This window comes from Cololabis saira, chromosome 3, assembly GCF_033807715.1.
Source record: "Cololabis saira isolate AMF1-May2022 chromosome 3, fColSai1.1, whole genome shotgun sequence".
NCBI classification, from domain to species: Eukaryota; Metazoa; Chordata; class Actinopteri; order Beloniformes; family Belonidae; genus Cololabis; species Cololabis saira.
The window spans coordinates 51,791,815-51,810,554 of record NC_084589.1 but is presented as its reverse complement, the minus strand read 5'-3'; the positions used below and the strand labels follow the sequence as shown (position 1 = coordinate 51,810,554).

At 42.6% G+C, this 18,740-nt stretch overlaps 1 protein-coding gene across 2 annotated transcripts in view; it reads left to right on the top strand.

The window, feature by feature from the left end:
* Window positions 1–425: 425 nt before the first annotated feature.
* The window catches only part of gramd1a (GRAM domain containing 1A), a 66,307-nt gene continuing 47,992 nt past the window's right edge, over window positions 426–18,740 (top strand). The window contains exon 1 of one of the 2 annotated variants that reach the window (XM_061717754.1): window positions 426–737. In XM_061717754.1, the coding sequence (XP_061573738.1) occupies window positions 619–737 (119 nt within the window). In that variant the 5' untranslated portion in view covers window positions 426–618. Of the gene's footprint in view, window positions 738–7,695; window positions 8,568–18,740 lie in introns of those variants that run through there. The other variant, XM_061717753.1, reaches the window with a different exon arrangement.

Below are 18,740 nucleotides of genomic sequence, written 5' to 3'. Positions count from 1 at the left end.
TTCGCCACAAAAATGACCAAAAACAACACTTTTGTTTATTTAAAAGAGTTAAAAGAGTTAAAAGATGATTAAAGATGATTAAAGGTGATTAAAGACGCATTAAAGCCGGTTTTGTCGGTGAAGACACCCGTCTTCCTCTCGCCTTTCTCCACTTCTCCGGAACAGTTATTTTCCTGGACTGTACCACAAAGTTTGCCGGAGGGGTGTTCGCTTTGTTACGCTTTAAAATTTTTAAATTTTACTACTTAATTAGCAACTTTTATTTGTTATCTTTTAGTTTTAGTATTTTAAACAGTTTTTTTTATGGACGTATTGAACTAAAACCGTTAAAAACGGGCTCCACTCTTGATTAACTTTTAACACCCCCCCCCCTGTTTTCTAAGTGAATCGCTCCGTCTAACCGACTTCGTCCCTGTTCAGTTTTCGATAAAGAAAACGGGCATCTTTAAACCGGCTCGGCTCGGTGCTCCTTCCCGGCGAACTTTGGCCACTTATGTGGGGGATTTGGGTCGGAACCGACGCCGTTTGAGGCTGGAAATGAGAGGGAAATGAGAGTCTGCTCGGGGCTTTGGTGATCCCGTCAGGGCCGTCGCAGGGCGATCCCGGCCCGGGGGCCACATGACCATGTTAATGTGCAGCTCCTGTGATAAAGTGGATTTAAACGGCTCGGCCCGCGTGGCCCGGCTGGTGTTCGAGGCCGAGCAGGACGGCCGGACCGGGAACTCGTCCAATGGGAGGTAGGAGGTTCGATTCCGGGGGAAACTCCTCTAGAGCTGGAAGGTCCTGGAGGATTGTTGGAGTTCCTGCTGCTTTAAAACCAATAAAAACAAGGTTCCTACGGGGGCTTGAAATCCTGGAAAGTGCTTGAAATTATAACTCTGTCTTTCACAACATTGGGATCAATTCAATTCAGTTTTATTTGGTAAGGAGGGACAGTGCACATCATTATGCGTTTTACAGAATAAAAGCAGATGCACCAAATGTAGCCCATAGGCTAATTCCCATTGGCTAGAATATAAAAACAAGCAAGTTTAGGAGCAACAATGTTCAATAAAAGAGAAAAAAAAAATACAATAGTACAATAATATAACCAATATCACGATGATACAACCAACCACATAACACATTTCATAGTATTTTTACATTTATAGTTTATAAGTTACTGTTATAAGTTATAGCAGCAGGCTAAAGTAAAGTGTCTATGTAAAGTGTCACAGCTATAAAGTACGTGGTGCATGGGGTTATGGACTTAAAAAAGGAAAAAAAAAAGATAAACAAAACAAAAAATAAATAAATGATAATAATAAAACAACAACAACAAGGGGTATAGTAGGTGGAATGGGATTGCAGCAATGCAAAACCGGGTCATGCTATTGTTTTAGATGTGGTGCAGAAGAATATATATATATATATATATATATATAATATTTAGTCATTGTACTGTGGGAATGGGGAGAAAAAACAAAAAAACAATACAATGCATTAACTAAAGGAGAGGTAGTAGTAATAACAGTAAGACAGTACTACATGACAGCGGTTACGTCAAACATGGTCACACGTTTGTCTGTGTAGCAACCATTTTTTCAGATTAACTTTAAATGTATCACGTATCACATTCTCTTATTGTAGTTGGTAGACTGTTCCATATGCGGCTACGACGCGAGAGAGTACTGCCTGTCCACATGATGATCTGTGTGGGATCATGCAGTATAGATCAAGCAGACTGTATAGTTTAGTTATTACAAGGAGAAATAAAATCAGTAAGATGAAACATAACTAGATGTTTACAGCCAAAAATGACCAAAAACGACCCTTTTGTTGATTTATAAGAGTTAAAAGGTGATATAAGACGCCTTTAAGCCGGTTTTGTTGGTGAAGACACCCGTCTTCCTCTCGCCTTCGGAACAGTTATTTTCCTGGACTGTACCACAAAGTTTACCACAAAGTTTGCCAATTCTGTTATTTTTAGCCGGGGATTCGCCACAAAAATGACAAAAGAATGACACTTTTTGTTGATTTATAAGAGTTAAAAGGCGATTAAAGACGTCTTAAAGCTCGTCCAATGGGAGGTAGGAGGTTCGATTCCGGGGGAAACTCTAGACCTGGAAGGTCCTGGAGGATTGTTGGAGTTCCTGCTGCTTTAAAACCAATAAAAACAAGCTCGAAATCCTTGAAAGTGCTTGAAATTATAACTCTGTCTTTCACAACATTGGGATCAATTCAATTCAATTGTATTTGGTAAGGAGGGACAGTGCACATCATTATGCGTTTTAAAAAATAAAAGCAGATGCACCAAATGTAGCCTATTGGCTAATTCCCATTGGCTAGAATATAAAAACAAACAAGTTTAAGAGCAACAATGTTCAATAAAAGAGAAAAAAAATACAATAGTACAATAATATAACCAATATCACGATGATACAACCAACCACATAACACATTTCATAGTATTTTTACATTTATAGTGTATAGGTTACTGTTATAAGTTATAGCAGCAGGCTAAAGTAAAGTGTCACAGCTATAAAGTGCAGAGTAGAGGTATAAAGTACGTGGTGCATGGGGTTATGGACTTAAAAAGGAGAAAAAAGATAAACAAAACAATAAATAAATAAATAATAATAATAAAACAACAACAACAAGGGGTATAGTAGGTGGAATGGGGTTGCAGCTGCAAAACCGGGTCATGCTATTGTTTTAGATGTGGTGCGGAAGAATTGATTTTAGCATTTAGTCATTGTACTGTGGGAATGGGGAGAAAAAACTAAAAAACAATACAATGCATTAACTAAAGGAGAGGTAGTAGTAATAACAGATATAAAGACAGTACTACATGACAGCAGTTACGTCAAACATGGTCACAAGTTTGCCTATGTAGCAACCATTAACTTTATTAACTTTAAATGTATCATGTATCACATTCTCTTATTGTAGTTGGTAGACTGTTCCATAGACTGTTCCATATGCGGCTACGACGCAAGAGAGTACTGCCTGTCCACATGATGTGTCTGTGTGGGATCAAGTATAGATCAAGCAGACTGTATAGTTTAGTTATTACGAGGAGAAATAAAATCAGTAAGATGAAACATAACTAGATGTTTACAGCACGATACAATGTACATAATTGGGATAAAAAGTGGAAAAAATAATTATGAGTATATATATTCTTGTAGATATTTTACCCCAGCGATAAAGGTGCTTGAGGATTTTGAAAATGACCCTTGAAAGTGCTTGAATTTGACCTTGAAAAATGTGTAGCAACCCTGAACAAGATCGATCAACATCATTTAGAGATCTGATCGGTGTGGACCGATATCGATATCGATATCGGCCGATTTATATTGTTTTGTCCGGTACTTCATCATAAGCAAAGCTTTGAAGGCTTATTTATCTGTTTATTTCTGTTTTAATGGAAATACATCAGTTTAAAAGCTTTTAACACCGGGTTTATTCTTCCTTTTGTTTTGTAACTTTGCTTTTATCGCAAGTAGCTCTTGATTTGTGTTTGTTTGTATCGCGATAATTCTGTGTTGGAGGAAACAAAAAGAGCGATATAACTATAATAATAATACATTTTCTTTGTTAGGCGCCTTTCACGGCAGTCACGGTCGTCGATGTGGCCAAACTTGAACAAAAGTTGAACAAATGGCGCTTTTCCACTAGTACCTACTCGGCTCGGTTTGGTTCTTTCCCACTAGGGTCTAACGTGTCGAGTAGATACTTTCCTGTAACTATTCTGCCGAGGTTCTAAGTGGCTGAGTCGGGCTGTGATGTCATCACACTACAGGCCACCGATTGGTCGGGGGGTTGGAGTCAGACGTCTGAGTCAGGATGTGACATCAGAGAAAGAGACTCTGACGGATTCTTGTTCAGTTTATTCCAGCAGCAACGGCAGCAGAAGTCTGTTTGGGGATCCAACTCTGAGGCCTGAATTAAGGTTCTGCGTTAAACCAACGCTGAGCACACGCCGTCACCGCGACGCCGTCACCGCGACGCCGTCACCGCGACGCCGTCACCGCGACGCCGTCACCGCGACGCCGTCACCGCGACGCCGTCACCGCGACGCCGTCACCGCGACGCCGTCACCGTGACGCCGTCGTGAACCTTCGGACTTCTCCATCACTCCATTTCTCCGCGGTGCAGTACCCCCCGTGACCGCTAATTCGCAATCTTTTCCTGAATGGTTTATCCGACTTCTCCGGTCACAGTGAATCAAAGAGATAAGGACAACTATTGTGCAAAAAAAAAAAATCACACATACACGAAGAAAAGAGCGCTGAAAGTTCACGACTGCTTCAAACCGGAAACCGGAAATGCGTTGCTACCAAGTGAACCAATCACAGCCCTCTCTGTCTGCATTTGGTCTGCGTCGCCTCCACGCGTAGTTACAATTTTTGGGAGGTGCACGTCAGTGACGGCGTCGTTTTTGATGCAAAACCATAACTCAAGCTTGAGGTGCAGATGTTCATAAACCTGGTGCTGAGGAGAGAATTAAAAAGGGATCTAGACGGAGATAAGGAACGACCAGGAGCTCTGTCTCTTCATAGCTGCTTGCTGAGAAAACTAATAACATTAAAAATCGTTGCCACTTGAAGCTTCTTTCACTCTCATTGTTGATATCAAACACAAGTCAAAGATCCAGCAGCACATTTATCATCTCCTCCAGGTTCTACATCTTTATCTATCATCTCCTCCAGGTTCTACACTTTAGTGTTGCTGTCTTCTTCCTTTAGATACACAATCAAATACGTCACAGCAGCTTCTCTCCAACCTCCTACTGCGTGTTAGTGTAAAAGTGCCAAAAGATTGGTAAATAAACATGGTTAGTCCACCGCAAGTACATAAAGTGTTCTCAAAATACTAATAGTACTAATAAATGACTCAAAAAGTATTTATTTATTGAAAAAAACTGTAAATTGTACAACCTTTAAGGTAAAAGAAACAATGTTTGGGGTAATAACAGTTTGCATAACCCTACTGAGCATGCTCAGTGGGGGGAAGCTCACAGTCTGCAGCCTCTGCTATCTTTCCTATCTTTCCTTTGATGATTAAAGTAAGGACGTGCTTCACTACTGTTATTAAAGTAAATAAAGGGAAGTCGGCCCCTGCCAGGGTCGGTACCGGCGGGTCAGGGTTCTGAGAAGAGTTTCACGGCGGTGTAAAGATCGGGAGAGCGAGGGCTGCACGGAGATTATGACTGATTGCTCTGGACAAACACGCCGGTGCCCAGATTGCTCTTGTTCAAACAAATCACATCAAATAGTGTCAGACTTGCTCAGCCCTTTTCCCTGGAAGTGGCTGCTTTGAAGACAAACAATGGAAACCTCCGCGGGCTAGCGGGCTCCGCTAACGCTAGCGGGCCGGGTCGACTCCCCGGCCGGCCGTGGGACCCGTGACCTCCTCACCACCACACACTTTTGGCTTCAGAGTTATTTTGAAGAGAGATTTTCTTTTTTCCAAGTAAACTGAACGTATCCGTCACAAACATGTGCAGAACTCTTTTAATCCTGGTTTCTCTTGTGTAAAAGCATCATGGGAATCATGTCTGTCCTTTTCACTTTCTGTGTTATTGGATCATGTGGGCAACACTAAGTACCCCCGCGGTCCGTGGACTTCACGGCCATCCGTTTTTTGTTTTGAAATGACAAAATAAAAATAGAGAAATAATCCGTTCCCCATCTTTTGTTTTGATAATAAAAAACGGATCGTTATCCGTTATCCAATTTCATTGACGTGTTGGAAAATGGAAATTCGGAATTAAAAAGCGAGTGGAAAACTCTTTTCTCTATTTCCTATTGGTTTCCAGTACGTTAGAGTTCAGTTTATGTTATTGATTGGACGCTGCAGCTGAACGGACTGTCACAACATCACTGCAGTTTCATGACGGAGTGAAGACAGATTACAGATTAAACTCATGTTTCACTCCCAGGTTTCAGATTTGATTTATTCTCAATTTCAACATTAAAAAAATCTAAAACTGTTAATTTTCAGTCTGATCAACAAAAGAACCAGAAACAACTTTCTTCATTTATTACTGTGCATGTGCAATCCCCCCATTTGTTTCAGTATCCTTGGAAACAAATAGGAAATAGAGAAAAGAGTTTTCCACTCGCTTTTTAATTCCCGTCCTTAACAATAAAACTAGCTCGCAAATCTGGCGGCGGCCGAGCATGAGACGACTCGGCGTTGGTCTCGTCTGTCCAGAGGACGTTTGTCAAGGTCTGCAGGTTTGCTCGGATCCCGTCTCAGAAACCTGCGTCCATGTTCCTTTTTAAGAGGAAACTGTCTCCTGGCAACATGGTTGCATCTTGTGGATATAGTAGAAAAAAAGAAGAAGAAAAAGAGAAAAGAAGAGAAAAAAAGGGAAAAAAGAAGAAAAAAAGGTCAAACATTTTTGAAAAAGCTCCAGGAGCCACTAGGGCGGCGCTAAAGAGCTGCATGCGGCTCTAGAGCCGCGAGTTGCCGATCCCTGCTCCAGACCAACAAACATCTGGTTGCTACGGAGACCTGATGAGGATGCCGGGCGTCAACAGGCTCCAGCTGATCCGTTTAGGGGGTACTTAGTGTTGCCCACTTGGTTTTTTTTTTCTTTTTTTTTTAAGTAATTAAGTTATAAAAAACAAAGTTTTTACATTTTAAAACATATAAACATTTAAATACTGATTTCCGTGTATTTATTATGGTTTTACACATCAGAAACGCCATTGAAAGATGTAAATGTTTGTGCATAAATGCGTCCTATTGATCGCCACGGTAACAGACTCATCTGGTCACATGATCACGTTCCCAGAACCGGCAGAGCAGGCGGGTTTAAAACCCCGGCTGAACCGGGCCTGAGCTCATCGCCTCAGGACCGGCCGCCGGTTCTGGTGGGGCCAGCCGGTTCTGGTGGGGCCAGCCGGTTCTGGTGGGGCCAGCCGGTTCTGGTGGGGCCAGCCGGTTCTGGTGGGGCCAGCCGGTTCTGGTGGGGCCAGCCGGTTCTGGTGGGGCCAGCCGGTTCTGGTCGGGCCAGCCGGTTCTGGTGGGGCCAGCCGGTTCTGGTCGGGCCAGCCGGTTCTGGTGGGGCCAGCCGGTTCTGGTCGGGCCAGCCGTCTGAATGCCGGGTCTCCGGGCCCCGGTCTCTCTGTTTCCTTCAGGTTCCGACCTGCCGACCCGGATCTGGACCCGTCTGAAGGGGGTGGGTCGGGTCTCGCGGGCCTGAAGCCGGCACCGGCGCCGGGACGTTCACGCCCCCTTCTGGGCCCCGGACTGGACCGGGACCAGGACCAGGACCAGGACCAGGACCTGAGGCGGGCCGGTCTGGACTCTGTCGTCTTTGTTGAACTCACTCGTCTGACGTGAGGAAACCTCGAGGAGGTACCAGGAGGCCCGGTCGGTTCAGACCCGGTCGGTTCAGACCCGGTCGGTTCAGGCCCGGTCGGTCCGGACTAGAGGTGTAACAATAAACTCGACATTTAGAAATTTTTCTCAACATTTCGACTTTTTTTTTCAAAATTGCAAATTTTTTCACGACATTTCGACTTCTCGACATTTCAACTTTTTTCTTGACATTTAGGCTTTTTTCTCGTCAAATCGACTTTTTTCTCGACATTTCAACTTTTCTCGACATTTTGACTTTTTTTCTCTCGACATTTTGACTTTTTTTTCTCTCGACATTTTGACTTTTTTTCTCGACATTTTGACTTTTTTTCTCGACATTTCGACTTTTTTTCTCGTCATTTCAACTTTTTTCTCAACATTTCAAATTTTTTCTCAACATATCGACTTTTCCGTCCGCGGGTCGAGGTCGTCACGTGATCCCGCTGCACCAACAGGATGTTACTAGTCAACACAATATATTAACATTAATAACCCAACATCGCGCTACAGTTTGTCACGTCCACGACACGTATCGTGACGTTTTTGTATCGCAAAACTTCATTGCACGATATATTGTTACACCCCTAGTCCGGACTCTAAAGCGACACCGGCGTGACTGGACCGGTGCCGGGTCTGTGAGGATGGATCTCCTCGTCTCTCTCTGGTGAAGGAAGGAAGACGATGACGACGTCCTCTCCGTCTGGACCGGAGGGTTTCCCTCTGGCCCCGCCCACAGCCGTGGCCTCGCCCATCACTCTGACTCCGCCCACCACTCTGGCCCCGCCCACATCCCTGGCCCCGCCCCCTCTGGCCCCGCCCACAGTCGTGGCCCCGCCCACCCCGACTCCGCCCATCTCCGTGCCGACGCTGAGGGTCCTTCCTCCGTCCTCCGACACCGAGTCCTGGTCCCGCTCTCCGAGCCCGCGGCCGCCGCGGCTCCGGCGGTCGCACCGCAGCCGGTCCCGGACCCGGAGGTCCAGCGGGTCGGAACCTGGAACCGGGTCGGAGCCGGAGACCCGCTGGGGCGACGGCGCGTCCCGGATCGTGGTGCAGGACTCTGGGGACGCCCTTCGGCGCCGGGTCAGCCCCGCCCACGACCTCCTGCTGCCGCCGCCGGCCCGGTCCGGGTCCCGCAGCCCGTCCCCCTGCCGGCGGTCCCGCTGGTCCTTCAAGAGCCTGCTGAGCCGGGACTCGGACTCGGACGTCAGCAGGTCAGTGCTGGTCCAACAACGCTAGCGCTGCGGCTAACGCTGCGGCTAACGCTGCGGCTAGGGCTGCGGCTAACGCTGCGGCTAGGGCTGCGGCTAGGGCTGGGCGATACGGACCAAAGTCATATCTGGATTAGGGCTGTTCGATTAATCGATTTTAAATCGTAATCGCGATTATGTAATTAGAACGATGTTAAAACATGAAAATCGTAAAATCGATCGACTTTTTTTTTTTTTTTTTTTTTAACCTTGTCTGCACGCATATTAATGATTGATGGAAATACCTCTCAATACCTGCGACAAGTGCCCCATTCCACACCTCTACCTCCTTCATGGGTTGATTATTATTTAGCATGCAAAGACCCAGTTTAGTTTAATTAGAAAATGTCTTGTTTTATTTAATTGGAAATATAACTTACTGTATGTTTGCGAGTGCTGATTTGCTGATTTTTTTTTTTTCCAGAGATAAAACTTTATATTTTATTATATTTTTTAAAACTTTTTTTCAACTTATTTTACAGAGTTTTGCACTTTATTCATTCATTTTTGGTTTAATAAGAGCAAAGTTTGCACTTAAAGCCCAATGGGGCAAATGTTCAATAAAAAAACAGCATATTTGAAATAATTTCTTTGCCTTTTGTCAATTCACAAAATAATCGTAATCGAAAATCGGATTTTGAGAGAAAAAAATCGAGATTTTATTTTTGGGCAAAATCGAACAGCCCTAATCTGGATATTTTCTAGCTGAATGGCAATACTTGATAGGGCTGGGCGGTATGGACTAAAAAATGTATCACAATAATTTCTGGCATTTATCCCGATAAGGATAAAAATGACGATAAAAAAAATACCAATTCAACTCCTTTTTTACTATAAATCTATCACCACATTCAGTCTATGGAGCCAAAACACTGCTCTAAAAGATACTAAATACTCTAAAAGAATACTAAATGCTACCAAACTACTCTAATGGGAATTTTCTTTCTTTCTTTCTTTCTTTCTTTCTTTCTTTCTTTCTTTCTTTCTTTCTTTCTTTCTTTCTTTCTTTCTTTCTTTCTTTCTTTCTTTCTTTCTTTCTTTCTTTCTTTCTTTCTTTCTTTCTTTCTTTCTTTCTTTCTTAAAAACGTCATCAACAGGAATGTATCGTTTTTACCGTGAGATACAAATTCTTACCGTGGGGAATGTTTTTGACGGTTTATCGTGAACGGTAAAATATCACCCACTCCTAATACTCGATATATATCCATATTTTTTCTGTGACATAATTGGGGTTTCCCCCAAAGCATTATAGCATAGCATCTCTGTTAGCATCTCTGTTAGCATCTCTGTTAGCATCTCTGTTAGCATCTCTGTTAGCATCTCTGTTAGCATCTCTGTTAGCATCTCTGTTAGCATCTCTGTTAGCTTCATTTTTTCTGATCAAACCCTTAAAAACAGTCAGTTTTAATACAAAGCCTCGTTCCAAATGTCACACAGGTTCCTTTATTAACAGAGGTCTGCACAATATCAACATGTATAAAACAAATGAAATAAAATAAACTGCCTGCATATATAGAATAAAAATGCTTCTTGAATAAAATAAAACAAATATCCCTTTCCTGCATAACAATTAAATTAAAATACACTGCAATTAATACAATATAGACAGTAACAGGCAGACTTTTCCACTGAGGTCGACAGTTGTGCAAATAACTAAACATTTGTGCCTTCGTTGGGGTCTGAGGTAGTTAAGGGGGCGTGGCCTGGAGCCGAGGGGGCGTGGCCTGTAGCCGAGGGGGCGTGGTCTGTCGGCAGCAGATTATGTAAATTTAAACAGAGAGAGAGAGAGAGAGAGAGAGACGCTCACTCGTTCTGAATGACATCACCTTCAGCCAATCAGAGAGGGGCTGCTGGTCTGATGATGTCATCGCTGTCCAATCAGCTGGTGTGTGTGTGTGTGTGTGTGTGTGTGTGTGTGTGTGTGTGTGTGTGTGTGTGTGTGTGTGTGTGTGTGTGTGTGTGTGTGTGTGTGTGTGTGTGTGTGTGTGTGTGTGTGTGTGTGTGTGTGTGTGTGTGTGTGTGTGTGTGTGTGTGTGTGTGTGTGTGTGTGTGTGTGTGTGTGTGTGTGTGCGTGCGTGCGTGCGTGCGTGCGTGTGTGTGTCTCTCTCTCTCTCCTCTGCAGGATTCTGTTTTACTGACCTGCTTGTTTCTGCACATAAACCTTTCTGCAGGTTAAACATTCAGATCAGTTAATAAACGTTTGTCTTTTCAGAGTAAAATACTTAATGGATTAAAATCAGCCGTTTGGAACAGATTTAACGTCTCGGTTAAGACTAATTAATTAAAGTTCTGCTTGTTAGGTTATCTGAGCTGGTTCACGGTCGAGTTTACGCTCATTCAAAGATCAATATAATATATATGTGTGTGTGTGTGTGTGTGTTTTCATTGTGTCTTTATTTACATGTGTGTGTGTGTTAATGCTCCTTGATATTAGAGATATATCAGATACATAATTAGTGATGTTTATGACCTGATGGCGCGTGGGCGTGGTCTTGATTCTGGAGCTTGTAGCTCCGCCTTTGGCTGCAGGAACCTGAAGGTCTGGTTTCCTGTAGGACCCTGAACGCCTCACGCTTGACCTTCACTCCTCACTCCTCACTCCCGGGGAGACCCACTACCATCTTTCATGTTTTCCTGTTCCTGCCACAGCAGCAGCTTCTCTAAAACCTTTTCCACCAAACCGGTTCCAGAGCTGGTTCTGATTCAGAACTCGTTCCATTAGGAACCGGCTGAGAACCGGTTTGTTTTTCCACAGCTCGGGTTCTAAAGGAGCCACGTCTTTACGTCTCTGACTGTGTTTCCATTAGGGCTGGGCGGTACGGACTAAAAAATGTATCACGATCATTTCTGGCATTTATCCTGATAACGATAAAAATGAGGATAAAAAAAATACCAATTCAACTCTAGGGGTGGGACGATACGGGTAAGTCCCAATTCGATACTTTGGCGATATGTGGCCCAGGATATCGATAATATCACGATATTTTCGATATTCGATATATCGATATATCGATATATCGGTAAGAGCGATATATCACGATATATGGGACTAAAAAAGAAAAAATACCTATAAAAAGGAAAACGTCTGTAGTTATGCATTTATTCAATGCCAAAACTTCATACAAGAAAGTGCATTTGTATATTTCCTCACTGTCTCCTAGGCTTGTAAATGTAAACACTGTACAGCTGGACAAATTAAAGTGCATGAACATTAATAACATGTTTTATATAAACCAGGACAGTGCACTGCTTTGTAATAATTAAATACATTAAATAATAATTTCACAAATATAATTATTGTGAAATAACTAAGAAATAAATAACTCAAATAGGCTTAACAATATCCCTTCTTTTCCACTATCCTTTTAGCCTGTCTAATTTATTCTGTCACCACACACACATATTGCCATGAAGCATCAGGCATTTTTCACTTATGTCATGACAAACTGTATCCGATAACAGAAGAAACCAAACAAGCTATAATAAATATAAAAAATATGAACTTCGTTGAACTAATATAACATTTTGAAATTTAAGCTGAAATATCCAAAGCACTGAACACTGGTTTTGCACGGGTGGGCGTGTGTCTGAGTGTGTATGAGAGTGTCCGTGTCCGTGTGTAACGTGACTGGTGATTCAATGATCTGCAAGTTTTCCCAGCACACGGTTGACTGGACACGGAAGGATACGAGCGAGGATCACTTACAGAGTGAAAAGCATAAACGTCATAACACAAAAAGACTGACGATCATTTACTTTAACGGCGTCTGTGGAATAATTTTGTATTACAGTACGAGCCGCTCTTCTCTCATGGAGCGCGAGCGGAGCGGGGTCCGTTTCTTAACGCAGCTGGTTGTCTGTGCGAGCGGACATTAACGCACATGGAAGTTTAAACACCGGCTCAAACAGCAAGTTTTCCAGCATTAACAGTGCTGCTCAGCCCGCTGTCTGTACGGAGTAAACTGTGGTTCTGTATTTTCTGAGCTGGTTTCTCAGGCGGCATGTTTGTTTTGCTCACGAGGGCAGCGGGGGCGGGCGGGGCAGAGCTTGAACAATAGTGCGGTGACAACCGCGTAAACCATTAAGTGTGTTGTAATAAAATATCGATATTAGCCGACAGTATATCGATTATTTATTGAAACAGAGAGCACAACAATATATTGAAATATCGATTTTTTTTCCCACCCCTATTCAACTCCATCTTTGTAAATATAAATCTATCACCACATTCAGTCTTTGGAGCCAAAACACTGCTCTAAAAGATACTAAATACTAAACTACACCAATTACTTTCTTTCTTTCTTTCTTTCTTTCTTTCTTTCTTTCTTTCTTTCTTTCTTTCTTTCTTTCTTTCTTTCTTTCTTTCTTTCTTTCTTTCTTTCTTTCTTTCTTTCTTTCTTTCTTTCTTTCTTTCTTTCTTTCTTTCTTTCTTTCTTTCTTTCTTTCTTTCTGGCTCATTTCCTTCCTTCCTTCCTTCCTTCACGTACGTTGTGCGTGGATTTAACACAGAACCATAAATCAGTTTTACACAAAAACGTCAACGGGAATTTATCGTTTTTACCGTGAGATATAAATTCTTACCGTGGGGAATTTTTTTGACGGTTTATCGTGAACGGTAAAATATCACCCATTCCTAGTTTCCAGCATCAAAAACCCTTTTAAAACCTGAATATTAGCAATAACCCGTTTTTGCACGGTCATGTAAACACCAATAACCCCTTTGAATAACCTGAATTTGCTCATATTCTGGTTTTTAAAAACCCCAATATGAGCCCTGGGTTACTCCTTTTAAAACCTGAATATTGGGTCATGTAAACACCAAACTGAATATCCCCATCAAACGGAACAGGAATTTGTTTTCTGCACATGTTCTGTTCACAAGGAATCCTGGTCTTTTGAGTCCAGGAAGTTCTTATAAACACGGAGAAACCAAGACCAGGAGGAGACTAATCACTTCATAAATGTAATGAAGGATATGAACATTTCTGCATTTGTAGACGGTAGAAAGTACCGGGATAGAAGATTTACAAGAAGGAGAGAGAAAAGTTGAAGCAGAATTTGTTTTGAATTTGGATACAGGAAGAAGAAGCAGAAATGACGGGAATTGCGTCATGATGTTCTCCGTGCGTCGCTGGTTTGATCCAGATATCCTGAATGATTAATTACCATGGAAACGGAATATTCCCAATGTTTCAGTAACCGGAATATTAGCAATAACCCCAATTTTGACTGCATGTAAACGTAGTCAATGCTAACGGCAGTTACATCTCTGCTAACGTCAGTTACGTCTCTGCTAACGTCAGTTACGTCTCTGCTAACGTCAGTTACGTCTCTGCTAACGTCAGTTACGTCTCTGCTAACGTCAGTTACGTCTCTGCAAACGTCAGTTACGTCTCTGCTAACGTCAGTTACGTCTCTGCTAACGTCAGTTACGTCTCTGCAAACGTCAGTTACGTCTCTGCTAACGTCAGTTACGTCTCTGCAAACGTCAGTTACGTCTCTGCAAACGTCAGTTACGTCTCTGCTAACGTCAGTTACGTCTCTGCTAACGTCAGTTACGTCTCTGCTAACGTCAGTTACGTCTCTGCTAACGTCAGTTACGTCTCTGCTAACGTCAGTTACGTCTCTGCTAACGTCAGTTACGTCTCTGCAAACGTCAGTTACGTCTCTGCTAACGTCAGTTACGTCTCTGCTAACGTCAGTTACGTCTCTGCAAACGTCAGTTACGTCTCTGCTAACGTCAGTTACGTCTCTGCTAACGTCAGTTACGTCTCTGCTAACGTCAGTTACGTCTCTGCTAACGTCAGTTACGTCTCTGCAAACGTCAGTTACGTCTCTGCTAACGTCAGTTACGTCTCTGCTAACGTCAGTTACGTCTCTGCAAACGTCAGTTACGTCTCTGCAAACGTCAGTTACGTCTCTGCTAACGTCAGTTACGTCTCTGCTAACGTCAGTTACGTCTCTGCTAACGTCAGTTACGTCTCTGCTAACGTCAGTTACGTCTCTGCTAACGTCAGTTACGTCTCTGCTAACGTCAGTTACGTCTCTGCTAACGTCAGTTACGTCTCTGCTAACGTCAGTTACGTCTCTGCTAACGTCAGTTACGTCTCTGCTAACGTCAGTTACGTCTCTGCAAACGTCGGTTACGTCTCTGCTAACGTCGGTTACGTCTCTGCAAACGTCGGTTACGTCTCTGCTAACGTCAGTTACGCCTCTGCAAACGTCGGTTACGTCTCTGCTAATGTCAGTTACGTCTCTGCAAACGTCAGTTACGTCTCTGCTAACGTCAGTTACGTCTCTGCAAACGTCAGTTACGTCTCTGCAAACGTCAGTTACGTCTCTGCTAACGTCAGTTACGTCGCTGCTAACGTCAGTTACGTCTCTGCTAACGTCAGTTACGTCGCTGCTAACGTCAGTTACGTCTCTGCAAACGTCAGTTACGTCGTTACAAACGTCAGTTACGTCTCTGCAAACGTCAGTTACGTCAGTTACGTCTCTGCTAACGTCAGTTACGTCTCTGCTAACGTCAGTTACGTCTCTGCTAACGTCAGTTACGTCTCTGCTAACGTCAGTTACGTCTCTGCTAACGTCAGTTACGTCTCTGCTAACGTCAGTTACGTCTCTGCTAACGTCAGTTACGTCTCTGCTAACGTCAGTTACGTCTCTGCAAACGTCAGTTACGTCTCTGCTAACGTCAGTTACGTCTCTGCAAACGTCAGTTACGTCTCTGCAAACGTCAGTTACGTCTCTGCTAACGTCAGTTACGTCGCTGCTAACGTCAGTTACGTCTCTGCTAACGTCAGTTACGTCGCTGCTAACGTCAGTTACGTCTCTGCAAACGTCAGTTACGTCTCTGCAAACGTCAGTTACGTCAGTTACGTCTCTGCTAACGTCAGTTACGTCTCTGCTAACGTCAGTTACGTCTCTGCTAACGTCAGTTACGTCTCTGCTAACGTCAGTTACGTCTCTGCTAACGTCAGTTACGTCTCTGCTAACGTCAGTTACGTCTCTGCTAACGTCAGTTACGTCTCTGCTAACGTCAGTTACGTCTCTGCTAACGTCAGTTACGTCTCTGCTAACGTCAGTTACGTCTCTGCTAACGTCAGTTACGTCTCTGCTAACGTCAGTTACGTCTCTGCTAACGTCAGTTACGTCTCTGCTAACGTCAGTTACGTCTCTGCTAACGTCAGTTACGTCTCTGCTAACGTCAGTTACGTCTCTGCAAACGTCGGTTACGTCTCTGCTAACGTCAGTTACGCCTCTGCAAACGTCGGTTACGTCTCTGCTAATGTCAGTTACGTCTCTGCAAACGTCAGTTACGTCTCTGCTAACGTCAGTTACGTCTCTGCAAACGTCAGTTACGTCTCTGCTAACGTCAGTTACGTCTCTGCAAACGTCAGTTACGTCTCTGCAAACGTCAGTTACGTCTCTGCTAACGTCAGTTACGTCGCTGCTAACGTCAGTTACGTCTCTGCTAACGTCAGTTACGTCGCTGCTAACGTCAGTTACGTCTCTGCAAACGTCAGTTACGTCGTTACAAACGTCAGTTACGTCTCTGCAAACGTCAGTTACGTCAGTTACGTCTCTGCTAACGTCAGTTACGTCTCTGCTAACGTCAGTTACGTCTCTGCTAACGTCAGTTACGTCTCTGCTAACGTCAGTTACGTCTCTGCTAACGTCAGTTACGTCTCTGCTAACGTCAGTTACGTCTCTGCTAACGTCAGTTACGTCTCTGCTAACGTCAGTTACGTCTCTGCTAACGTCAGTTATGTTTCTGGGTTTGTGTGAAAGTTGCAGCAACAACCAGGTATCTGCTCTAACAGGACTTGGTCCACGTAGCTCCTCCGTGGACACGTCTCTAAAGACGGGTTGTCTCCTCCTCCCATGATGCTTTGCTGCATCCAGATTCATTCTTATTTGAAAATGTCTCCGTCTCCCAGTCTTGCTATTGGTTGGTCTTAATAACTCCTCCCCCTCCACTTACGTAAGCGGTTCTTTCCTCTAGTCCAGTAAAGAGTTGGTGCTGCTTTGGAACCAGAACCAGTTCTGGAACCGGTTTGGTGGAAAGGTGGTATATGGTAGGCCTGTGTTGAAAAGATCGATTCTCCGATTTTAAATCGATTCTCATATTAATTCCTAAAAATCGATTAATATGTCTAAAGATCGATTTAAAAAAAAAAAAAAAAAAAAAAATAAATCATCACTACATTACAACTTTAGTATTTTTTTGTTTATGCCCAAAAAAGGAATATTTTGTTGGACACGAGAATAACTGGTGCCATGTTTTTGCCTTTAAATATGTTTAAAGGTATGAAAACATGAAAGTTTTCAGTTATAATTGCATAAATTGTCTATATTTCTTTGCTTTATAAACTGTCTTGGTGTTACATTTGCATAAATGTTAAAAACCAAATTCTCATAAATGGGGAAAAAATAAAAGCGATTTCCTCCGTCTCTGTTTCCTCCCTGGATCTGTTTGGTAATTCTACACGATGTTTCTGTTTCAGTTCTATCAGCATTCTGGGAGCTGATTGGTCCTTACAGCATCATTAGTCTCAATATAATACTAGTATTAATATGTTGCAGAACTACAGTCATATCATTCATGCAACAGCTCAAAGAACTGTTTTAATAACACTAACCCAAATCAATATCGGATCGAATCAAATCTTGATAATCGATTCTGAATCTTAAGAATCGGAATCGATTCTTGACATTTGAATGGATCCCCAGCCCTATTATATGGGACCATTTCTTATCTTCTTCTTCATTGGTTTTATGTAAAAGCTCGTGCTTTTCTAGACGTCTGCACTTCTGCTAGTGATGAGTTCCCTCTCAAATCCTCTGGAGGCAGAAATGGGGGGTACTTAGTGTTGCCCACCTGAAATCTGCTGTTCTGTCTTCATTTTTGTTGAGTGTCATGAATAAAAATAAGGTTTGAGGTTGTGTTTTCCTCCCAGTATCATGATCAGGTGCTTTTATCGTGCTTGTTACGTGAGAACGGCGGGGGCGGCCGCTCTGCTGGCGGTTGCTCGCTCAACGTTTTACCGGATCTCCTGCGTTGGGAGAGCTGCTGTTGCAAGACGTAACGGCCCAGAACGTCCCGTCCCACCCGAACTAAAACAACCCGCGCACACCAGGGCTGGGATCCAAATGTCAAGAATCCATTCGGATTCCTAAGATTCAGAATTGATTATCAGGATTTGATTCGATTCGATTCCAATATTGATTTGGGTTAGTGTTAATAAAACAGTTTTTGAGCTGTTGCATGAATGATATGACTGTAGTTCTGCAACATATTAATACTAGTATTATATTGAGATTAAACAGCAAGTATTGCAGCTAATGATGCTGTAAGGACCAATCAGCTCCCAGAATGCTGATAGAACTGAAACAGAAACATCATGTAGAATTACCAAACAGATCCAGGAGGAAACAGAGACGGAGGAAATCGGTTTTAGTTTTTAACTCATTCCATTTTAATTTTTTCCATTTTCGGTCTATTTCGGTTTTTAATTTTTGAGAGTTTGGTTTTCAGCATTTTGTGCAAATTTAAACCCAATAAAGTATATAAAGCAATGAAATATACAGGACTGTCTCAGAAAATTAGAATATTGTGATAAAGTCCTTTATTTTCTGTAATACAAAAATGTCATACATTCTGGATTCATTACAAATCAACTGAAATATTGCAAGACTTTTATTATTTTAATAGTGATGATTATGGCTTACAGTTTAAGATTAAGATTCCCAGAATATTTTAATTTTTTGAGATAGGATATTTGAGTTTTCTTAAACTGTAAACCATAATCAGCAATATTAAAATAATAAAAGACTTGCAATATTTCAGTTGATTTGTAATGAATCCAGAATGTATGACATTTTTGTTTTTGTAATTGCATTACAGAAAATCACAATATTCTAATTTTCTGAGACAGTCCTGTAGACAATTTATGCAATTATAACTGAAAACTTGAATGTTTGTTTATTGTTTTTTTCAAATGTTTTCAATCGTTTCTTGACATTTGAATGGATCCCCAGCTCTTATCGCCTGTATATCTCTGAGATATCTCATATTCGTTTGCACGGCTTGTTTCTGTTCGGGTTTGTCGGGCCGTTCGTATCTCGGGACATCAG